Source organism: Colobus angolensis, unplaced genomic scaffold (assembly GCF_000951035.1).
Source record: "Colobus angolensis palliatus isolate OR3802 unplaced genomic scaffold, Cang.pa_1.0 Scaffold142, whole genome shotgun sequence".
NCBI classification, from domain to species: domain Eukaryota; kingdom Metazoa; phylum Chordata; class Mammalia; order Primates; family Cercopithecidae; genus Colobus; species Colobus angolensis.
The window spans coordinates 4,086,859-4,112,470 of record NW_012114511.1 but is presented as its reverse complement, the minus strand read 5'-3'; the positions used below and the strand labels follow the sequence as shown (position 1 = coordinate 4,112,470).

General features: G+C 40.2%; 1 protein-coding gene across 3 annotated transcripts in view; it reads right to left on the bottom strand.

Annotated features, from left to right (window-relative positions):
- CTNNA1 (catenin (cadherin-associated protein), alpha 1, 102kDa) overlaps positions 1-25,612 on the bottom strand; it is a 162,039-nt gene that overhangs the window by 130,846 nt on the left and 5,581 nt on the right. The window contains exons 2-3 of one of the 3 annotated variants that reach the window (XM_011935307.1): positions 21,663-21,769; positions 20,296-20,491 (exon numbers count right to left, since the gene is read on the bottom strand). In XM_011935307.1, coding sequence (XP_011790697.1) covers positions 20,296-20,491; positions 21,663-21,769 — 303 coding nt within the window. Of the gene's footprint in view, positions 1-20,295; positions 20,492-21,662; positions 21,772-25,612 lie in introns of those variants that run through there. The other 2 variants (XM_011935309.1, XM_011935308.1) reach the window with 2 other exon arrangements.

Below are 25,612 nucleotides of genomic sequence, written 5' to 3'. Positions count from 1 at the left end.
GGAGGAACAGTATTCCAGGTAGAGGGAACACCAAGTCAAAGATCTAAGAAGATTATGGAAGGCCAAGGAAGCCAATGTGGCTGGCACAAGACGATGAAGAAGACGAGTGGCTTTCTGGGAATTGCACATACCAGACTTCAAGGGTAATAAAACAAGTTATAAATAAGACTGCTCTTTCAAGAATTTGGCCTAAGACCAGACACGGTGGCTCACACCCGTCATCTCAGCACTTTGAAAAGTCCAGGCAGGAGGACCCTTGAGACCAGGAGTTCAAGACCAGCCTGCGTAACATTGTGAGACCTCATCTCTACAAATAATAAAGAAAAATTAGCCAGGCATGAGGGCATATACCTATAGTCTTAGCTACTTGGGAGGCTAAGATGGGATGATCACTTGAGCCCAGGAAGCCAAGGCTACAGTGAACCATGATCGTGCTACCACACTCCAGCATGTGGGTGACAGATAGACTCCATCTCCAAAAAAAAAAAAGTTTGGCCCATTACCAGGAGGAAAAGTCAAGGGCTACTAAAGGAATTATTTTCTACTTTATTTTCAATTTTATGTAGCACCTATAATCCCAGAATTCTGGGAAGCTGAGGCAGGAGGATCATTTCAGCCCAGAGAGTTTGAGATCAGTGTGGGCAACATAGTGAGACTCTGTCTCTATTGAAAAGAAAAAAAAATTAATTAGCTAAGTGTGGCGGTACATGCCTTTAATCCCAGCTACTCAGGAGGCTGAAGTGGGAGGATCACTTGAGCCCACGAGGTCAAGGCTACAGTGAGCTGGTACAGCACCACTGCACTCGACCTGGGCAACAGGGCAAGACCTTGTCTCAGAAAATAAAAATCTTGTGTAGGGGTACTGGTATAATAAAGAGTAAGATCATAAACTCGGAACTCAAACTAACAAAAACCACAGCTTCACCACTAAATAAGTCTCAGGTTCCACAGTTGTAAAACAGAGATAACAATACTGATCATCTTCACTTTGCGCAGTAGCACAGAACTGTAAAAATGACCATACAAGTTCAAACAGTGTAAACTGATCCTAATCAGAGATTAATCACAGAGAATTATGATTCTCCTGTGACCTTTAAAAATTTTTGGCAGTTTACAACACTATGTTTGAAGAAAATTAAAAAATAAGGCCCCCCCCAAAATTTTGTGAGCCAGGCATGGGAGCTCACAACTGTAATTCCTGCACTTTGGGAGGTCAAGGTAGGAGAATCGACTGAGCCCAAGAGTTTCAGATCACCCTGGGCAACAAAGTGAGCTACTTGGGAGGCTAAGATGGGATGATCGCTTGATCCCAGGAAGCCCAGGCTGCAGTGAGCCATGATCGTGCCACTGCACTCCAGAGTGTAAAACTTAAAAATAAATACTTTTGTCTAAGCATTAAAAATTCCTTTATTGTCTATTATAAATGTATAGGGATATGATATAGTCAATCAATATTTATTTAATCTACTAAATTAAAACATTATAAACACTGAAACAAAGTATTTTAATTTCCTTGTTAAAAAAAAATTTTCAAAAGTAGTCTGAACATGCCTTCTTCTTGTCATTTACACTAGGGTGCAGAATGAGCATGTTTTGTAGCCCTTTGGCGAATCATCATATTCCTTTCTAAGTTTGGATCCACTTCCAACATTTTATCCAATATCTACACTTATTTGTCATGAATATCTTCAAGAGTTCCTTTAATGTGTCATTTTTAATGATGTCACACATTCTCTTGGACACCATAAGAGATGTCCAAGATGTTCCTCATTTAAGTCAAGAAGTTTGCCTTCACTAAGTAGTTCTAGCTGCATAGCCAGAGTTTTAAATAGCAGCTGGGTCAACATTTTCACAACCAGCTATTTCTTCCCTTTATATTCTAATGAAATTTCAATTCCAGGTCTGCCACTTTTCATTTCTTTGTTGCACATTCACCTTTGTTGGCTAATTCCCTCTTTCAATTATTCAATTCTGTCAAGGAGTTCATGTGGGTTTATCACTAGGAGAAAAGGAAGCAACACAACTACACACTTTGCATAAACTGAACAGATTTGCAGGGAACTATCACCAACAGACGTTGAAAGAGACGACATGACTGGTCATGATGCACATCAGTTATTTATGCAGCTATTTGTACACATAAAAGCCAGCAGCAACGTTTTTACAGTTACCCTTGAACAACATAGTCTGGGTTTGAATTGCATGGGTTTACTTATATGTGGATTTTGTTCAATAAGTATATTGAAAATTGTTTCAGAGATTTGCAACAATTTGAAAAAAACTCAAATCATGTAATACAGAAGTACCAAAAAATTAAGAAAAAGGTATATCATGAATGCATAAAATATCACTAGCCTATTTTATCATGTACTATCATAAATATACACAAACCTACTACAGAAAGTTAAAACTTATCAAAACTTAGGCACACAAACACAGACCATAAATGGTGCCATTTGCAGTCAAGGGAAATATAAACTAATGTAAAGATGCAGTTTAAATCATAATCAAACATAAAATTAACTGTAGTACACACTGTACTACTGTAATAATTTTGTAGCCATCTCCTATTGCTATAGCAGTAAGCTCAAGTGTTGTGAATATCCACTTAAAATACCATATGATGCAGCTGCATGTGATGCTAATCATCTCCACCTGAGCAGTTCACGGCCCGTAAATTGCATATGGCAGTGAAAAGTGGTCATTCGTAGTTCTCATACATTTTCATCGTGTTTAATACAACATTCAAAACGTTGACACCATGAAGCTCATACGAAGTGCCACTAGTGATGCTGGAAGTACTACCAAGAAGTAGAGAAAAGTCATGACATTTTAAGAAAAAGCTGAACTGCCTGATATGCACTGTGAATTGAGGTCTGCAGCTGTGGCTGCAGGCATGCGCCACTGTGCTCGCCCTTCTGTTGCATTTTTTTTTAGATGGAGTTTTCCTCTTGTTGCCCAGGCTGGAGTGCAGTGGCACCATCTCAGTTCACTGCAACCTCCGCTTCCCGGGTTCAAGTGATTCTCCTGCCTCAGCCTCCCAAGTAGTTCAGATTACAGGTATACGCCACCATGCATGGCTAATTTTTCTTTTTTTTTTTAAAGTAGAGACAGGGTTTCTCCATGTTGGTCAGGCTGGTCTTGAACTCCTGACTCAGGTGATCTGCCTGCCTTGGCCTCCCAAAGTGCTGGGTACAGGTGTGAGCCACTGCCTCTGGCCTGCTGCTGCACTTTTTAATGGCATTTGGGAACCCTTCTCTTGGTTAGCAGAAGCTGCTTCCACTGTTATCTTGGTATTTTTAAAGCCACATCTCTCTCATATTATCAAACCACCCCTTGCTGGCATTAAATTCTCCAGCTCTAGATCTTTCACCTCCCTTTTGCTTTAAATTGTCATATAACGACTTTGCTTTTTCTCAAATCTTACTAGTCTATAGGTATGCCTTTCTTATAGCAGCCCTGCACCCACATAAAAGCTGCATTTTCAACACAAGATAAAATTATTTTTGTAAAAGGTGCAGGGTTCTCATACATTTTTGGGACAACAAGAGTGAAACTCTGTCTGAAAAAAAAAAAGTGCAGCAGAAGGTCGGGCCTGGTGCCTCAAGCCTGTAATCCCAGCACTTTAGGAGGCTGAGGCCGGGGGATAACTTGAGGTCAAGGGTTCAAGACCGGACCTACTAAAAAAAAATAAATAATAATAATAATCATATAAAAATTAGCCAGGCATGATGGCCTGGGTGACATAGCAAGACTCCATCTCAAAAAAATGTTTAAAAAATAAAAAAATAAAAAATTTAAAAAGATACCTGTCAATTAGTTTATATAGTAAATTTTTAAGACATTAAAAGTGCTCTCTGCACACAAAAGGGCAAACTGGGGAAACTGAGGCAGACAGGAAATATGTCCACGGTCGCATGGTTGTAAAACCTGACTTTGTCCCAGCTGTTTCCAGTCAACTACGCTACATCTAGTATTAACCAAGATACAAAGGAGATGAAACTTACAAGAACTCAATACTACTGTACCATCTGCCATGAAATAAAATCTGTCATCCAGTGATGCTCTCTCCTGAGCTGGAAACAAAGTAAGTTCCTCTGGAGTTTAAAACAAAGACAATTGGAGATTATAAATTAAACAAACAAACAAAAAAAACCCACAATTCTTTATTAGGAGAAGAAAAGATCAAGAACTTTTTGAAGCATCAAATATCACAAGTAAACTCCCCTGAAAGCAACCAAACTTTATAAAGTTACAGGGAGAGGATAGGCTTGGAAAATATTTGGGCGATGGATAAAAAGAATAAAAGGCTTGTTTGTTTTAACCTGGGCCTGTTGCGTTGCTCCTTTAAAACAAAGAATGCTATTAAGTAATGTTAATGAATACAACTACTTTTCTCCCAGAACACTACTTGGTGTAGATGAAATAAGGTATTGGAACTGGGTCCAAATCCAGCTTCGATATTTGACGGCTGTGTTACTTTGGGTTGCTTTATCTCTAGCTGTTTTCTTTTCTGTAAAATGAGTACACTATCTCCCATACCTTACTCGGTTGTTTTGAAAATTAAATGAGATAATATATGCAAAGCTCAACAAATACTTCTGCGCCCCCTTCTACTTTTCCATCTACTTTTTCCAATTTTTAAACCTATTTAGAACATGTCATTATCTACACAACAGCTATTTCTTACCTTTTTAGAAATAGTCATGATAGCAAGTTCCCTAAAGGACAGAGGAAACATTAGCTTTTAATTTTAAATGTTGAAGCTATAAAGGATGAGGAGAGTTTCCTTCATTCCACTGTTCATACTGCAGATAGTAGTAATAATTGCAAAGCTTGCTGTGCCTTAAGTTTTTCCAACTGCTTTTTATTTTTAAGCAGTTTTTTTCTTTTGTTTTGTTTTGTTTTGTTTTAAAGAAGTTCTCAAGTCAAGATGGGATTCCTTCCAGTTCTCAGGAACTGGTCATCCTCCTCATCTATCCCATTTACAGTGTCACATCCCAAAATTCTACAGTATACTACGACAAGAAAGATTTCCAACCACAATGTAATGGCTCAGAAATCCAGCTATGGAAACATCTCTACTGTCTCTAAAAGTCCTCCAAGGAACCTCAATAAATAGGGCAAAGTTCTATCTTCTTCCCCAAAATAATACTAAGTATACTTTTAAATAGCTTCTTCACCAGAACCTTTCTACCTTTAAGGTCCAGAAAAAAAGAATTTTTGCCAGCCCAGTAGAGAAACACAGCTTATCTTCGATAAATTATACAATCTAACCCCCCCCCGGTATCTTAATCAATTGAAATGATTTTCATTTCCATTTTAAATAGCAGATATATAACAATCCATACTGCACAGTGAGAATGGAGATCATAATGTGTTTATGTCCTGGGGAAGGGATGGGATGGCAAACACTACAACCAACACATACCAAAATATCGACAGAGCTTAATCATAAGGTGGTATAGCCTGACTGTTTATTGTTTATTTTTACTTTCTATAATGAATACTTTTATATTAAAAGAAGTTTTTAAATGATAAAAATGTTAATATCTTTAGTTCATGTGTGTGATAATAAAACTCAGGCTTCAAATTTTCTTTTTTCTGAAGTATAAAAATACCGTGGCTGCTAGTTTATGCAAAAATGAAAAAGTAAAACTTGCACATACTACAAAATCTTTTTGTAAAAGCTTATAAAGTCAGCTAATAGAGGGGTTTATCCAAAACAAGAGTAAGCCAAGTGGTAAAATAAATGGGTACCAGTAGCCCCAATCTCATTTTTAAAATTTTTTGTAGAGTTGCTGCAGGGAAGAAGATTCAATGGTTACGTGGACCTTACGTAGGTATTTCTTAAACAGAACATTTTACAAGAGTATATTGTTTGTTATCAACTGCCAAATCCAAAAGAGAAAAGAGATTTTAAAGACATCCACCTCAATGTTTTTGCAAACCAGCAAAAACAGCCCTGCGCTAAAATGACAAAAGCTTCCAGGAGAAGAGTTAGACACCATCAACCATCTTAAACATGTTCAAATTACTCATTTCAGGATCAGTTTCACGAGCATACTTAGAATTCCAACTCTTCCTTCTACTGATTTCCCAGACAACCATGCTCAAGTAACTTTGCTCTTTTTTCTCAAAATGATTTTAACTGTCTAAAACCTTTTATTTCTTCTCAGATATATACTTCTCCTTTATTTTATTTTATTTTATTTTTTCCTGAGACAGAGTCTTGCTCTGTCACCCCAGCTGGAGTGCAGTGGCACGATCTCGGCTCACTGCAAGCTCCGCCTCCCGGGTTCACGCCATTCTCCTGCCTCAGCCTCCCAAGTAGCTGCGATTGCTGGTACCCACCACCATGCCCGGCTAATTTTTTGTATTTTTTTTTTTTTTGGAGACGGAGTCTTGCTCTGTCGCCCAGGCTGGAGTGCAGTGGCTTGATCTCAGCTCACTGCAAGCTCCGCCTCCCGGGTTCACGCCATTCTCCTGCCTCAGCCTCCCGAGTAGCTGGGACTACAGGCGCCTGCCACCATGCCTGGCTAATTTTTTTATATTTTTAGTAGAGACGGGGTTTCACTGTGTTAGCCCGGATGGTCTCGATCTAGTGACCTCGTGATCCGCCCGTCTTGGCCTCCCAAAGTGCTGGGATTACAGGCATGAGCCACCGCGCCCGGCCTATTTTTTGTATTTTTAATAGAGACGGGGTTTCACCACCATCTCGATCTCCTGACCTCGTGATCCGCCCGCCTTGGCCTCCCAAAGTGCTGGGATTACCTGCGTGAGCCACCGCGCCTGGCCGATATATACTTCTTAACGATAGGAGACTTCAGTCTTTAAAGTAAAAAACTACGATTATAACTATTTCTTAACACAATTCTCCTTTGAAAATGTGAAAAGTGAATAAAACTCTTGACATAACAGTATTAAAGAGAAGTCTTTAGTTTGCTGGTATAAAATAATGTTCTTAAATCATATTACTCTCTAGAGGATAGTGTTCAGCCATTAAAAATTATGTTGTAGAAGAATACTTAATATTACCGAAAGATGTTCAGTATCCATTAAGTGAAAAAAAGCAAATGGCATAATCAAACCCAATATATCTCTACCCACATGGGCATATTAATAGGAAACAAACTGCAAAGAGTTTAGGACAAAAATGTTAACCATTAGTTTCATCTCTAAGTTACAAAATCATAAGTTTTTATTTTTTTCTTTTTGCTCTTCCTATCAAAACACATGTTCACGGCAGAAAATTAACGCTCATTTTAAAACCGTTTTTAATTCTACCCAGGGAGTAGAACTAGAGGAAGAAAAAAAGAAAAAGAGAAAGTAACCAATATCACAGGCAAGCCTATAATAAAACTGCCCTGTACTTAACAGCTTGGCATCTTTTTACACAGTGTTTTACAGACTAAAAAATACCCAGCCCTGGATTTGAATGAATACCCAAAACTTCCCTATCATGAGATTCCTAACTCTTGAAAGTTACGTTTTGGTGCTTTAGCTCCAAAACCTACTGATAAACCTACTTTATACCCACTTCTCTTAAATATATCTGATTTGATTAAGGGATCTCACCAATAAGTGATAGCTTTTTTTTTTTTTTTTTTTTTTACAGTCTCGCTCTGTCGCCCAGTCGCCCAGGCTGGAGTGCCGTGGCACCATCTCGGCCCACTGCAATCTCCACCTCCTGAGTTCAAGCAATTCTACTACTGCCTCAGCCTCCAGAGTAGCTGGGATTACAAGAGTGCATGACCATGCCCAGTTAATTTCTGTATTTTTAGTAGACGGGGTTTCACCATGTTGGTCAGGCTGGTCTCAAACTCCTGACCTCGTGATCCGCCCACCTCGGCCTCCCGAAGTGCTGGGATTACAAGCATGAGCCACCGCACCTGGCCAGTTTTTTTTTTTCTTTTGAGACAGAGTCTCACTACTTCACCTAGGGTGGTGTGCAGTGGCGCAATCTTGGCTTATTGCAACCTCCACCTCCTGAGTTCAAGTGATTCTCCCACTTCAGTCACTTGAGTAGATGGGGCTTCAGGTGAAAGCTACCACACCTGGCTAATTTTTGTATTTTCAGTAGAGACAGGGTTTCACCATGTTGGTCAGGCTGGTCTCGAATTCCTGACCTCGGATGATCTACCTGCCTCAGCCTCCCAAAGTGCTGGAATTACAGGCATGGGCCACCACGCCCAGCCTGATAACTATTTTCATCTGTTATTCCATCAACTTTCATTTTACAAAATAGTAAAATAACAGGACCAAGACTTCACAAAATTATCTCCTAACTTCAAGATAATCCAAAGTTAAACATTGTTTCCTACCCCCATCCCAACCCCATGTCCCACCACTCCCACTCAGCCAAATTTTAATTCAATTTCTATGATCTGGTAATAAAATAAGACGTTTTCCACACTTGTCAATGAAGACAAATTGGCAATATAGATGCAAAAAATAACAGACTTCATAACATAGCCCTTACAAGAAGTAACCAAATGGTAGCACATATTTGGCATAACCCACATGCCCTATGACATGAGGATGACCTTGAACAAAACACTTTATTCTTCTCAATCTTAAGCCTTCCGTTTATCAAGGAGGGATATTTGGTAAAAACGGACCCCTAGATGATATTCCTGCAAGTACAGATAAACTGAGAATAACTCAAAAGAATCCCTGACAGATGCCTTAAGAGAACTTTCTGGGATGCAGTTTTTGTTTTGTTTTGTTTTGTTTTTTTAATCCACCCAATTGTTTATCTTTTGAAAGTCAACCCTGAAAAGAGGCCAGGTCTGGCGGCTCATGCCTGTAATCGCAGCACTTTGGGAGGCGAAGACAGGCGAATCACCTGAGGTCAGGAGTTCGAGACCAGCCTAGCCAACATGCCAAAACCCTGTCTCTACTAAAAATACAAAATTAGCCAGGCGTGGTGGTGGGTGCCAGCAATCCCAGCTACTTGGGAGGCTGAGGCAGGAGAATCACTTGAACCCAGGAGGCAGAGGTTGCAGTGAGCCAAGATTGCACCACTGCACTCCAGCCTGGGCAACAGAGCAAGACTCCGTCTATTAAAAAAAAAAAAAAAAACAGGAAATAAACATTTAATATGAAGTTATTTAAATACTATAAGCTCATCTGAATCAGAGCAAGTCTAGAAAACCTCTTAACTTACCCCCCCACCTTCCCCATCCCCTGAGGGTAAAGAAAGAAGCTTTGAAATTTCTTTTTCCAGTTGACAGACAGAATGGATTAAAAAGAAAGAAGTTAAAATAAAGTAACACACATATTCATGTTCTCATTTTCCTTACTAATTCAAGTGTGCCCTGCTGCTATTCAGAAACACTCCAAAGAGAGGCACTTACTTCCTGATTACACATTCAAATAAATGCATAACATGCATTTCAACTTGGAATCACTTTCTTAAGAAATTAACTAGTAGAAATCATGTTACTGCAACATCATGGTTGAAGTCATGCCAAAACCAAAATTTTAATACCTAAAATAACTTCCTCAGCTACACTGACTGTACAAATATATTAAGGCAGTAATATTACCCACTGTAACTCATAAGTAGTATTATCCTGGTTAGTGTTATTTATTTTTGTGAGTTTAACAAGACAGACTTTTTAATAAAAGGGGAAAAAATGAACCACTTCAAAATGACATTAGAATTTAATAACTTCACCCTTCTTTCCTTAATTCCAAGCTGGCTACAGCAGAACCCAAGTCTCTGCAAAGCAGCATATGCTCACACAAGGGTAGTGATCCAGAAGCAGACAGCATCCTTGACACATCCCAAGTCAAAGAAAATATAGCCTCCGCCCTAAAGACTTATAGTTTAAGTCAGGCAGACAACTTTAAGACATAAAATTCCCAGATGACAACCAGCTAATGATTTTTCAGAATTTATATTTTGCTTTTCCTGCTCAAGTTAAATGAAGAGCAAGAAAAAGTGGATTAAGTGGTGAGACTGAAGGAATGGGGTCAATAACAATTTTTAAATTAATTACAGTCTTCAGGAACATCTGAAAGGTAGGAAATGGAGTGGGGGCACTTCTAACAACAGACTAAGCCACAATGGGATCACATGAAAAGAGACATCCACAAAAATAAGAGGAAAAAACAGGATGAAAATTCTACCAAGACAAGGGGAAATGACAAGACAACAAATGAGAAGCCAGAACTCAATGGAAGAATATGAGAAAAAAATCAGCTGATTTCTTGCTAGTTTTAATAAAATTATTATACTAATCTGAAAATCTAATTAACTTAACTTTAGTCTTTTTCAAAATGTTGAATGTTTCCCAGCTACCGCTCTTCCAGAGCATCATTAACACTTTTTGAAACCCATTCCAAAGTAAACCTTCCAAGTAGGAATACTTGTCATTTTCCTCCTGTGAAAAATTAAAGAGCCCATATGTGAGATCAAGCTCATGATCTCAACCCGATTAAAACCACACTAACCAGATCAAATTAAAATGCAATCTCTCTCACACACACCCACGCAATGCTCTTCAAAGCTATGTTTTAAGTCTTCACATCATGAACCCAGCAAACCCTGATTCCATTCTGCCTCCTGTCTACCTCTCAAACTCCACTTAAAACAGTCACTGATACTTGCTTTGTCCTAATCACATCTGTCTTTTAACATCTGTCTTCCAGGCTGTCTATAGTAGATGTGGGTACATCAGTCTGAAGCTGTCAACATGTGCACTGGACAGGAGACCAATTTTCGCCTCCTTCAATCTTGACTCTAGTCAGTTGCCAGGGAGAAAATCATGCCTCAAGAGCCTGACAGCCTGTGCTCAATGTCCTTTTGTCAGGGATGAAATGCATTATTTTTCTGAAAATTATCTTGCCAAGATTCACAGTGAAGCATGTATACACACACATACATGTGTGTATGTATTTTTTTCTCCCTATATACAAATTATTCAAGCTGTACCAAAGAAGATGGCATCTATGTCCTTAGCTTCACTACAAAGTTATACACAATTACTGAAATAAAAGAATGTCACTCCATTAACATCAATTAAGAACTCTCATTTTCCATCCTTTCTTTATAACAATGCCCTAAGAGACCCTCAGTTTTATGAGACTGGGTAATTCATGCTTTAAAGATTTTTAAAAAGCTGAAAATGGGTGCAGTACACCAACATGGCACATGTATACACATGTAACAAACCCGCATGCTGTGCACATGTATCCTAGAACTTAAAGTATAATAAAAAATAAAATTAAAATTAAAAAAATAAGAACAGCTACAATGAACAGTAATTGCCTCTCTTAAAAAAAAAAAAAAAGCTGAGAAAACAAGTACCATTAGAGTATGCTCACAAATCAACTATAGGTACTAAGATTACCCAGATGCTTGCAAACTCACAGATTTTAACTATTGTGTTAGCAGCCAATAAATATTCCCTTCTTGTTCTAAAACTAACAAGACCTTTTTTTTTTTTGAGACGGAGTCTCACTCTGTCACCAGACTGCAGCGCAGTGGTGCAATCTCAGCTCACTGCAATCTCTGCCTCCCGGGCTCAAGCAATTCCCCTGCCTCAGCCTCCTGAGTAGCTGGGAGTACAGGCACATGCCACCACGCCTGGCTAATTTTTTGTATTTTAGTAGAGACAGGGTTTCACCATGTTGGCCAGGAGGGTCTTGATTTCCTGACCTCGTGATTCGCCCACCTAGGCCTCCCAAAGTGCTGGGTTTACAGATGTGTGAGCCACCACACCCGGCTGACATTTTTTACATAAAAGATGGTTTACGTAATGACTGAGATTTAGTACTTAACAACATTGACTGCTTTCAGTAAGCTGAGATCTCCTACTCAAGGAAAATGCATTCACGGTATCAAAGTTTGCTTGAAATGGAATGACCCGAAAGCCAAAACCTAAAAAGAAACATTTAAAAGAAATCCTAAGACAAATCTGTCTAAACATAAATAGATATGAAAGGGGAAAAACTGTAATCCAAACATTAAGATGTGTGCTTGTTATTTATGGACAGGAATATTTAGTAAAATAACTTACTCTATCTTCACCTTCTGGCCACCTGGGGGAAAAAGGATGTATAGTTGTCACTATAAAACGTTTTTTCAGGCCGGGCGCGGTGGCTCATGCCTGTAATCCCAGCACTTTGGGAGGCCGAGACGGGCGGATCACGGATCACGAGGTCAGGAGATCGAGACCATCCTGGCTAACACGGTGAAACTCCGTCTCTACTAAAAAATACAAAAAAAACTAGCCAGGCGAGGTGGCGGGCGCCTGTAGTCCCAGCTACTCGGGAGGCTGAGGCAGGAGAATGGCCTGAACCCGGGAGGCGGAGCTTGCAGTGAGCTGAGATCCGGCCACTGCACTCCAGCCTGGGCGACAGAGCAAGACTCCGTCTCAAAAAAAAAAAAAAAGAAAAAAAAGTTTTTTTTCAGCATTGAAGAAGAGGCTGCAGTGAATTACCCAGAGGTTTTCATGGTGTTTGCCATGAGAATAACAATACATACATGAGAGGTGACTGGCTGTGGTTAGTGGTATGATAGTCACAAAACGAAGGGCAAACCAAATGGCAGGCAGTAAGTCACTAGACTTAGCTACAATCAATCCTTGCTCTGTTCAGCAGAACTCAATCACCTTTTCCCAGACTACCATAATCTTGTCCTACCATTAAAACCAAAATTACAGACACATACAATCATTTCTTGATTTTCTACTCCAAGGTAATTTAACCTCTGCTATGCCATTAGACTAATAAAGAGAAATCTAAAAGATCAGCATCTCCAGCCCAATGAGCTATGTCTCAATTTTTGAAAACTTGGTGGAATTCCAATTAAAAAGAAAACAACAGGGCTTCAACAAATCAACAGAAAAAGGAGCACTAACGTTTATCAATATTTATCATTGCTCTAGGAACTCAAACACCATGATGTTTCAGATGTATTAATAAATATTAATACATGTGATTAATAAACACAAAATAAAGTTTGACATTCATTACAACCAAATAATGCAAACATTTTAAAAGGCAGAATTTTACACCTGTAAGAACACAGGTCCTTAGCAGCACACACTGCCTCAACACCACCCTAAATGACTCAAGTCACAGGAAAACAAATTACTACAACTTTTCACATACCAGGTCCCTTGGTTTTACCTATTGAAAAGATGAGCTACTTGAACAGGCCCTGCTGGCAGTTAATATGCACGACAACTGGCCAATTCTCTCCGTCAATTCTGTTACAGCAGTCCCTTCCTGCACAGCTCCATTTCACTCTCCACTACTACGGTCATCTCCAGAGTCTAGGTCCTGCCTCTGGGCTCTCCACCAATCCCTTTAATCCTTCCTGCACACAGCTAACACTAATCTCCCTGCAAAAACTCTACTTTTCCTCATATTCTGTATTGCCCAGATGGTGGAACTTCTTAAAACACGAAGAAAATTAAAGAGACAAATTTCAGTTTCAAAAGGAAAAAAAAGCTTTCAAAATAAACACAAACCAATGCTGGAAAGAACTCCTCCTTGAGGTAGTGAGTCGTGTGTCACTTGATATATTCAAGCATATGGGACCTGCACCATGTAAGCTATGAGATCTGTCCCAACCACAGACTTCTCTTGATTCTAGATCATGTCCCTAACAGCCCTCCCTTCTTCACATGGCATTCCAAGTCACCCTCAAAAAACGCTCCAAACTAGATTAAACCTCTCCTGCGGCCGGGAGCAGTGGCTCACGCCTGTAATCCTAACACTTTGGGAGGCCAAGGTGGGTGAATCACGAGGTCAGGAGTTTGAGACCAGCCTGGCCAATATGGTGAAACCCCATCTCTACTAAAAATATAAAAATTAGCCAGGCGTGGTTGTATGCGCCTGTACTCCCAGCTACTCAGGAGGCTGAGGCAGGAGAATCGCTTGAACCCAGGAGGCAGAGGTTGCAGTGAGCCGAGATACCACCACTGCACTCCGGCCTGGACAACAAGAGTGAGACTCCATCTCAAAAAAAACAAAAAAACCTCTCCTGCCAGCAGTGCTCAACAAGACTAGCACCCACCTCCAGCCAGGGACCTCACTGTTCCTCATGCCCATCTTGCATAGTCTATTTTTCTTACCTGGATGAGTTTCCTCCTGCTCCCTTTTCTACCTTTCAAGATCCAGTGTAAGCTCAAACACCTTTAGTAAACTTTCCCAATCCCATGCTTACCCTCCCATTCCTCTGCCACTCATGCTATTAATTATTTTTCGTATTCATGTGTCATTATAAGCTCTGGGGGGGGGGAACCAGGAAAAACAGCCTCCTATGTGCTAGAATATCATCTCCCACTCAGGGATCACACACTATCAACCAGCCCATTCCTCACTCAGATTTCCCTGACACAAGCTTCTTCCCGGGAAATCTACTGTTGCTCAGTGCACAAATCATATACTGAGCAAAATATCACTAGAAGGAGTGCAAGAATACATAAAGGTGGACTTCAGTTTCTTTGGGTCTTCTCCCGCTTCACTGACCCAGAAATGCCCATGAGCTATAGGGAAGAAGTTACGGAAGTAGCAATAAGACTTTGATCCTGGCCTTTGAGATCCAAGTATAAACTGTGGCTAATGGATTATAAAACACTGTTGTAGTAAGAAGCTACAAATTTAACTTTTTTGTTTGTTTGTTTTTGTTTTTGTTTTTGTTTTTTTTGAGACGGAGTCTCGCTCTGTCGCCTGGGCTGGAGTGCAGTGGCCGGATCTCAGCTCACTGCAAGCTCCGCCTCCCGGGTTTATGCCATTCTCCTGCCTCAGCCTCCGAGTAGCTGGGACTACAGGCGCCCGCCACCTCGCCCGGCTAGTTTTTTGTATTTTTTAGTAGAGACGGGGTTTCACCGTGTTAGTCAGGATGGTCTCGATCTCCTGACCTCGTGATCCGCCCGTCTCGGCCTCCCAAAGTGCTGGGATTACAGGCTTGAGCCACCGCGCCTGGCCAAATTTAACATTAATGTGCCTCTGTTCATAATGTCTCTCCTTTTTCAAAAAAGCTTCATTTAAGTCTTCTCATCTCTGTCCCCTGAAAGTCCCCTATCTGGCTTAAGAGCCTTCTTTTTCTGGTCAAGCCCTATTCAAGGATTCATAAAATACATTTATGTACCACAAGGCAGCTGCTACTCTTTATTTACTGTTAAAATGTACATAGATGGGGAATGTCTGCTAATGAGTATGAGGTTTCTTTTAGGGATGATAAAAATGTTCTGGAATTAGATCATGGTGATAGCTGTACAAGTCTGAATACCCTAAAAAACACTGCATGATATACTTTAAATGGGTGATTTTCATGGTATGTGAAATTATAACTCAATTAAAAAAAAAAAAAGCGTAAGATTCTCCATCCCTACCCATGCATTTACATTTGGCACTGGAAAGGAAAACACACTTCGAATTTTGAGAAAAGAGCATTTTCTTTCACTGTACTTCTCGGAGAATAATCAATCATCTTACTCAAACATTTAAGTGCCTATCACGGACCAGGTACCATCTTAAATACAAAGAGAATGGTCACCAGACCAGCAGAGAACCTGCACTGCTGGAGCGTGGAGAAGAAAAGGCAACCAATTTAAATTACCTCTGTGATAAGCGCTAAGATGAAAAACTACAAAGGTAGATTGATCTAATGAGGATGGGAGGGATATGGGAGGTTAACAGGATCCTAAAATAAGAAAAGAGCACATCTAAGAGGCATATGTACACCTCCGCCTATATAAGGTAGTTACTCAAAAACTAAGCAGATTAGTAGTACAATTAAACTCCTAGATTACAGGGATTTGGAGGCCATGCAACTGGTGACTGGCTCCTATCCACCACATGTGGCCCACCTGACCATTTCATTAGCCTTGAAGTCAAGTGATCCTAAGTTTTTAAGTATGTGAATTTTTTTAACCTCACTTACAGCATTATCATGAAATTTCAGTATACTCACAAATGTGCATATTAATTATTCATATAATCAGGGTCTAACACAAAAAGAAAGTTACACATCAAAAACTGTGTACATTCCAATTTCTGGTTATTATGACTGCACAGGAAGCATTGGACATGTACAAACCCAAAGGTCTACTTTTTGGCTCAAAAGTGTAATAAACAAACAGATAAATAAATACTTTTTTGAAGATAGTAAGCTCATTATCTTTAACAGCCTGGGAAAACCCTAGATCGGGGATAGCAAACTACAGCCTGTAATTTTTCCAAATTTTGTTAGAACAAAGCCATGCCCCATGCCCATTTCTTTATATCCTGTCTATAGCTGCTTCCCAATTCAACAGCAGAGCTGAATATTAATAGTTTCAACAGAGACTTTTTTTTTTTGGAGATGGAGTCTCGCTCTGTCACCCAGGCTGGAGTGCAGTGGCATGGTCTTGGCTCACTGCCAGCTCCACCTCCCGGGTTCACGCCATTTTCCTGCCTCAGCTTCCTGAGTAGCTGGGACTACAGGCGCCCACCACCATGCCTGGCTAATTTTTTGTATTTTTGGTAGAGACGGGGTTTCACTGTGTTAGCCAGGATGGTTTTAATCTCCTGACCTCGTGATCCGCCCACTCAGCCTCAGGGACTACAGGTGTAAGCCACCGCGGCCAGCCCAGAGCTGTTATGATCAGAAAATCCAAAAATACTTATTACCTGGGCTTCTAGAAGAAATTTGCCAACCCCCATTCTAAACAACGTCAATACTGATTCAGAACAAAGACATCTTAAAAATTCTTTAAAAATTAAGTGTTTCAGTTGATGGCATATTTTCATTTATCAGAAAAATTCAGAAGAGTTAGGTCAGGGTTTTATGTAAATGCTCAGGACCACTGAAGCCAGGGCAGGGAAAAGTGTTTGTATAAATTTTCTTTTGCTGTCTAAGAAATTCCAAGAGGTGGCAGCTTAAAACAATTATTAACTCCCAGAGTTTTCTATGGGTCAGGGATTTGGGGTTGGTCAGGACTGATGTCTGAAAACTTGACCGGAGGTGGAGGATCTGCTTCCTAGGTGGTTCACTCACATGCGTGACAAAAGTGTGCTGACTGATAGTGGGAGACTTCAGTTCTTCTCCACAGGACCTCCTGAGTGCACTCACGACATGGCTGCCAGCTTCCCCCAGAGAGAATAATCCATGAGAAAAAGTGGAGTGGATACAGCCCTATTTTTATAACTTTGCTCCCAAAGTAAATAGTGCCACTTCTACCACATTCTAGTCATTGTAGGAATCACTAAGTTCAACCCATGTTCAAGGGTTAGGCTCTATTTTTTTTAAGGGAGGAGTGTCCAAAGAATCTGCAGACGTATCAACACCACTACAGGGTTTCAAACGATGAGTAAACGGCCTCAACAACACAGCCAACAAGTCTCAATTGATTAAGCAATCTGTGCTTCATATTTTTGTAATATGTATTTTGTTCTATTTATGATAGAAAATTTGTTAAAATTCTCCAAAGAAAAAAGCCAAGAGAAAAAAGTAAGGCATTTCAGCTTTTCATATCTGATGCAATAATGATGATGGGAGGAAGTTATATTTTAGCTTTGGCTCTTTTTTTCCAAAGAGAAGGCAAATTATGGTGGATAGGTCATGACAATAAATAATTGCAAAACTGGACTAGGATAGACAAGTCCTTATGATTCAGAACCATATAAAAGATTATCATATATAAACAAAAATAACAAGAGAAATTCAGATGTGCATTCAAAATTGTGGGGGTTTTGGGGAGCAGGGAATGTATCTTATACCATGACTGCTACACATTTGCATTGGAGAAACTTCTGAAATAAGAAACATATAAAGGCAACTTTAAAAATCACCTACAACAATTAAATGCATTTTGAAAATAAATGTGCCCAAGCGCAGTGGCTCATGCCTGTAATCCCAACACTTCAGGAGGCCAAGGCAGGCAGATCACTTGAGGTCAGGAGTTTGAGACCAGCCTCCAATAAGGCGAAACCCCATCTATACTAAAAATACAAAAATTAGCCGGGTGTGGTGGCGTACACCTGTAATCCCAGCTACTTGGAAAGCTGAGGCAGGAGAATCGTTTGAACCCAGGAGGAAGAGGTTGTGGTGAGCCAAGATCGCGCCACTGCATCCCAGCCTGGGCGACAGCAAGACTCCAACTCAAAAAAAGAAAGAAAAGAAAAGAAATATCAATCACCAGACCCAGCAAACACTTGTCCAAACTCATCTGTTAATATAATTGTGAGCTTCGTTACAGCAGACAAGAAGGGCTGGGGAGGAGAATGTACCACAGAATACAATCAAGTAATAGACAGCCTGATCTCCTCAACATCAAGCTCAAAAAAATTGTCCTGGACCATTAAACTATTTTAAAATAAATTAATTCAAAACCCACTGTACTGGGCTGAATAGCATCGCCCAAAAATTCACGTCCACCTGGAACCTGTGAATGTAACTTTACTTGGAAACAGTCTTTGCAAATGATATCAAGTTACAATGAGGTTATACTGGCGTAAAGTGGGCCCTAATTCAATGCTTGATGTCCTTATAAGAAGAAGGAAATTTGGACACAGCGACACACAAAAAAGAAAAGCATATGATAACAAAAGCAGAGACTGGCCGGGTGCGGTGGCTCAAGCCTGTAATCCCAACACTTTGGGGGGCCGAGACGGGCGGATCACGTGGTCAGGAGATGGAGACCATCCTGGCTAACACGGTGAAACCCCGTCTCTACTAAAAAAATACAAAAAACTAGCTGGGCGAGGTGGCGGGCGCCTGTAGTCCCAGCTACTCAGGAGGCTGAGGCAGGAGAATGGCGTGAACCCGGGAGGCGGAGCTTGCAGTGAGCTGAGATCGGGCAACAGAGCGAGACTCCGTCTCAAAAAAAAAAAAAAAAAAAGCAGAGACTGGAGTAATGAGTCTACAAGCCAAGGAATGCTAAGGACTGCTGGCAACCACCAGAAGCTAGGAAAAAGGCATGCACAGATTCTTCCTAAGTCCCAACAAGGAATCAAACCTGCCAACACCTTGATTTCAGATTTCTGCACTTCAGAATGATGAGAGAATAAATTTCTATTATTCTAAGCCACCAAGCTTATAATAATTTATGTTACAGAAGCCCTAGGAAACTAATATACCTGCTTAATTAGTACTGTGGAATTCTAATAATTTCATTTTCAGTATCAGAAATATTTATCTTCAGCCTGAAAACTGAAAAAATATTTACCACTGAAGGTTATTTGTTCACAGATTCAGAAAACAACTGGAGATGTCATCTCTATCTAAGACACTGCCCATTTTAGGGTACTCCCACAAGGATGAATTTGACGTAAGACTCTGGACTATGCAATCTACTACCATCAGGTATGAAAGATCTATGAAGTTCTCCCAAGGGCTAGTAGAGCACCTGTAAATGGCAGGGCTCGATTTACCTTAGCTGATATCCAATAACCTAAAAAACCTACATCATTGTTGAAATTCTCTGACTGGAATAGAAACCTAACACAAAACCACAGGTTTCAAGGCGCTGTGGCTCATGCCTGCAATTCCAGCACTTTGGGAGGCCGAGGCAGGTGGATTGTTTGAGCTTGGGAGTTTGAGACCAGCATGAGCAACTGGTGAAACCCCATCTCTACTAAAAATAAAAACTGCAGGTTTCAAGAAGTTTACCTTCCATATTTAAAGTCTTCCTTCCATACTTGTAACATAATGAGGACAATTTTTCTAGCATTAATTACTGGTAAACTGTGGATTACCATTTTACTTTTTATCAATTCTGAGTTTCCCAAAACATGATTCCTTTATGCCCAGATTTATTTAAGTCAAGCTCCAACCAGTGCAAATAAGCATGGCTGATTTAACATACTATTCTGACATAACAGAACAATTTCTAGAGTTTTTTCAGAGTAGGTATTTTTCTATTTTATCACACCCATCTCTTCAGCATGAATTAAAAAGAAGTATTACATAGGAAAGGTAAACTTCTGTCCCATGTTTCCTATCAAATTGTGTTACAACATTTCTAAGACTTAACTATTACTTGAAACACCCAAGAGAAGTGGATTCAGATTCTCCAGATGTCCCTTTGCAAGCATCTCTCATGATTAAAATTTGAGCCAGTCCAACTTAATACATCTCCAATAACTAAGTTACTGAGCAATTGGCAAGCATGAGAATGAGAATTAAAATATGAGCCAGTCCAAGTTAATACATCTCCAATAACTGAGTAAGTTACTGAGCAATTGGCAAGCATGAGAACTGAGAATACTGACCACAAAAAAAATCTCCTTCAAACACTTATTTTCTAGAAGGGCCTGCCTCTCTTTACATGAAAAGCAGTAATGACCTACCTTGTTTTCGAACATCTTCTACAGCAGCCACAAGCTCCTCCTTGAGAAACTGGCTCTCCTTCGCAATTTTATCCCCCTTCTCCAAGAAATTCTCAGTTGCTTGTTCAACAGATGCAGCCAAAACATGAGCCTTCTTAGAACGACCTCTCTTCTTATTAGAGGGCCCCTTACTATTGGTGTTTACCAGGGTTGTAACCTAAAAGTTTCATTTTTAACATTAAACTGGAGTCAATTAAAATGACTAATATCTTTAAAGATAGCAAGATTAAGTTATTCTTTAAAAAAATCACATTTATGAGATTCCACTGAGCATTAACATACAATTCCCCATATTTAAGATATACAGCAATGATGCTATATTTAATTTCCAAAATAACTCAGCTTTCTCAACGTGTACAGAATTATTTAACACATATTTTAATTTCTCAAATATGATCATTAGGTTTTTAGTTTGATTTTACAAATTAAAAAATGATCAGAGACAAGCTAGATGTCTCTACTATATGTCACCAATATAGTATCTGGAACACTCTATGTTCCAGAAATAGGTTAACAATGAACTTAGCTTTAACTGGAGATCGCACTGCCACTGTTCTCAAACTTTGCAAAATGTTTTAAGATAATTTGCTTCTGAAGTCTTTTCACGGTTTATTCACACAAATCTCAGCAATTAATTAGTAAAGGCCCCTAATAAAGGAATGATTGCCCAAAGAAGCCTACAGTGATGATGCTTTATGTCCTAGAACATTACCATCATTAATGCACATAATACCAGATGATCTGTAGGTTAAAGATGATTAAGATATGTTACAGTGCAAATTTGCCAAACAAGACTCATTTTCTCTCTCTGAATCTCTCACATACAGACAATAGACACACTATTGCAAAACACTAAAGGTACACAGCTAGTTGCTAACAGTTTATGAACTACTCTAACATTGTGACATTTATAACATAATATACCAAACCTAAACCCTCAAGTTCAATTACCTGCTAATTAATCCCACACAATGAAAGGTGTGTTAAGCAGAGTGAGAGGCCTTAAAAATCAAGGATCCAGATCCCACCTTTCTTGGGTTTCCCCTCTAAAGAAAGGTGAAGTATCTGCAAAGCACAAACATTTGCAAAGTTGCACTACATACCACGGACCCCAGTTACTAGCAATAAGACCGAAGAAAATGACCGCAGCAGCGTTCTCAAAGGGTTAAATAAACCCATGCATCAATATTCAAATCATCTAAGAACTGTCACCTAAAATCAAGTACTGGAATTAAGGCTTTGAACTAAATAACCTTGCTCTTATGGTTGTTACCCAGGCCTGTGCTATAGAACCAGTTTACAATGCATTTGTGTTTTCAGATTCTTACCTGTGTAACAAGAGGCTCCAACAGTCTCTCAACTGCCAGAGTCCTGATTTCTAGACTTTTGGGATCCCACTTGAAGTTTATGTTGCCTGCGTGGACAGCAGTCATTTCTTAAAAAGAAACAAAAAATCAGTCAAGCAAACATCAAACACAAACATGAAATATGTAACAAACCTCCTACTTTGGGACTTTTGCATCAGGAAAGTTATACTCACTACAGATGAAAAAATTCTAACTAGCCTGCACATGAGGACCCAGTAAACCTTACAATCTCTTCAAATTTAATGATTTCAGGCTTGCAAATACTAGGGGTACTACAAGAGGGCATTCCCAAACACACAGAACGTTTCCCTTTGAGCTTCTCTAGCGCAAGACTTCCTACTTCAGTTCCCACTCAGTTTATCTGCCCAATCTTTAGAAACAAGATGAAAAGCTAAAGTGAACCTTTTTTTTTTTCCTTTTTCTTTTTTTTGAGACGGAGTCTCGCTCTTTCGCCAGGCTGGAGTGCAGTGGCATGATCTCAGCTCACTGCACGCTCTGCCTCCCGGGTACACACCATTCTCCTGCCTCAGCCTCCCAAGTAGCTGGGACTACAGGCGCCCGCCACCATGCCCAGCTAATGTTTTTGCATTTTTAGTAGAGACAGGGTTTCACCGTGTTAGCCATGATAGGATGGTCTCGATCTCCTGACTTCATGATCCACCCGCCTTGGCCTCCCAAAGTGCTGGGATTACAGGCGTGAGCCACCACGCCCAGCCGAAAGCTACTTTCAAAGGCATTGCTTCAAAAATGAATACAGAAGATCCTGATTTTTCCTACTCACAACATTTATGGTATAGTAGTATCTAAAAGGTATGCCTCACTTCATTTTTTGATGGATTCCTAGAGAAGGACTTGTCTTATTCTATTAAAACTTAATGCTTAATCGGTTGCCCTCTGCACCCACAGCTATTATCACTCATAGCCAGAAGAAATTTCAAATCACACTTAGTCAAATATCACTGTATCAGTGTCAAGGGAAACTTCTGTCAGACAGCAGCTTTAAGAATAGGGAGAAACATCAACGAAAATAACAGTCTTTTCTTCTAAAAGTAGTGCCTTAAATTATTAAAGAAAAAAAAGACAGAAAAGGCATGAAGTTGAGATAAACACTGATACAAACTTTCTAGACAACCAACTGCTGGTAGACATCTAAAAGCATAAAGGCTGGACATGGTGGCTCACTCCTGTAATCCCAGCACTTTGGGAAGCCAAGGTGGGCAGATCACCTGAGGTCGGGAGTTCGAGAACAGCCTAACCAACACGGAGAAACCCTGTCTCTATTAAAAATACAAAACTAGCCAGGCTGCTGGTGCACGCCTGTAATCTCAGCAACTCAGGAGGCTGAGGCAGGAGAATCGCTTGAACTCGGGAGGCAGAGGTTGCAGTGAGCCGAGATCATGCCATTATACTCCAGCCTGGGCAACAAGAACAAAACTCCAACTCAAAAATAATAATAAAAAAAAAATTTTTTTTTAAAGAAAAGCTTAAAAAAGTACATTCCTGACCCAGAAAATCTACTGCTAAAATTTTATTCTAAAATTAAGAAACACGTAAAAACTTGGATACAATGATGTCCACAACACCGCTGTACATAAACATTAATAATTATAAATTACCTAAATTTCAAACAACAGATCACTCAATAAATTATGTAACAATGACACAATGGGCTACAATGCTACTCTTAAAAACAATGTTGTCAAATTAAAAAACAAAACAACCAGCCTGGCCAACATAGTGAAACCCTGTCTCTACTAAAACTAAAATTAGTCCACTGTGGTGGCAACACGCCTGTAATCCCACCTCCTCAGGAGGCTGAGGCAGGAAAACCACTTGAACCTTGGAAGTGGAGGTTGCCAAGATCACACCAATGCACTCCAGTATGGGCAACAGAGCAAGCTTTTGTCTCAAACAAACAAACAAAAAAAACCGGTGTTATCAGTGCCCAAGTATTTGTTTCTGTTAAATACAATGTGCATGGTGGTTCATGCCTGTGATACCACCAGCACTTTGAGAGGCCAAGGCAAGAGGATCAGCTGAGCCCAGGAGTCTGAGAAAAGCCGTGGCAACACAGAGCGACCCCATCTCTATTTTTTTTTTAAAGGGACCATTTCCCATTAATAGAAACCAGGGTTCCAGGTCTGAAGCACTGTATTGTGCAGAAAGGGGACAAGACTAACAAGATCATATCAAAAGACACAGGAAGCAAGGGCTCCCACCAGCCAAATTTAGGACAAACATCAAAGAGAATAATAACTGTAACTGTCTGTAACTAAATAATTAAATAAATATCCTTAAGACCATAGGGATCCTCAAAAGAAAGGGTGTGGGGTGGGAATTTCTAGAATAGAATTAGAAAATGACCATCTTGCAACCCCCACTGTAGTAACCAATCTAGCCAAGGATTAGCAACGAATGTCAAAACCACTGGGTGAAAACTGGCCAGGCGTGGTGGTTCATGCTTGTAATCCCAGCACTTAGGGAGGCCAAGGTGGGTGGATCACCTGAGGTCAGGAGTTCGAGACCAGCCTGGCCAATGTGGTGAAACACTATCTCTACTAAAAATACAAAAATTAGCCAGGCATGGTGGGGGGCGCCTTTAATCGCAGCTACTCATGAGGCTGAGCCAGGACAATCGCTGGAACCTGGGAGGCAGAGGTTGCAATGAGCCGAGATCATGCCACTGCACTCCAGCCTGGGCAACAGAGCAAGATTCCACCTTAAAATAAATAAATAAATAACTTTGAACTAGATCCCTCATAAAAGACTACCAACTATTGCCTTCTTCAGAGAGCTTTGGTGGAGATTAAAGAAAGTATGACCCATTGAATAATGTGTGAGTCCATGCGAATATGAATAAAGAAGGAGAAGTTCTTCCAAACAACAGGAAACAAACTAATAAATGTAGAAATAATAATGTACTTAGAAAAATCAGCATTCAGGAACCATAATATTAACTGCTTCAGGTAAGAATCAAAGAATGCTAACCAAGTAGATTAGCATTCAGTTTCTCAGTAAAGTGTGATCTAGTGTCATAGTAACTCCCAACATATTATTTATTTATGACAAATGGGGGAAATAGTAACTTTAGAGTCCAGAAACCTGAGATGCCACCTTAACCAAGTAATCAAAATTAACATCCCAAATAAGGGCACAAACCCACATCACGTACTTCCTAACACGATGAGCTGAGAAGGATACAACGTCACCTCTGTGTAATTTTGCCTGAAAATTACATAACCTCAACTAGTCATGAGGAAACATCAAATTCAAAGGGTGAGATGGTCTACAAAATAACTGGCTGTAGTCTTGAAAAATGTCAAAGCAGCCGGGCACGGTGGCTCACGTCTGTAATCCCAGCACTTTGGGAGGCCGAGGCGGGTGGATCAGAAGGTCAGGAGATCGAAACCATCCTGGCAAACACTGTGAAACCCCATGTCTACTAAAAATACAAAAAAATTCGTCAGGCGTGGTAGCGGTCGCCTGTAGTCCCAGCTACTCTGGAGGCTGAGGCAGGGGAATGGCATGGACCCTGGGGGCAGAGCTTCCAGTGAATGGAGATCGCGCCACTGCACTCCAGCCTGGGCCACAGAGCAAGACTCCATCTCAAAACAAAACAAAACAAAAAAGAAAAGAAAAGATGTCAGAGCCATAAAAAATAAAGATAGATTAAGAAGAAACATTTCCAGAGGCTGGGTGCGGTGGCTCACGCCTGCAATCCCAGCACTTGGGAGGTCGAGGTGGGCAGATCATGATGTCAGGAGATAGAGACCATCCTGCCTAACACGGTGAAACCCGGTCTCTACTAAAAATACAAAAAAAAAAAAAAATTAGGCAGGCATGGTGGTGGGCACCTGTAGTCCCAGCTACTCGGGAGGCTGAGGCAGGAGAATGGCATGAACCCGGGAGGC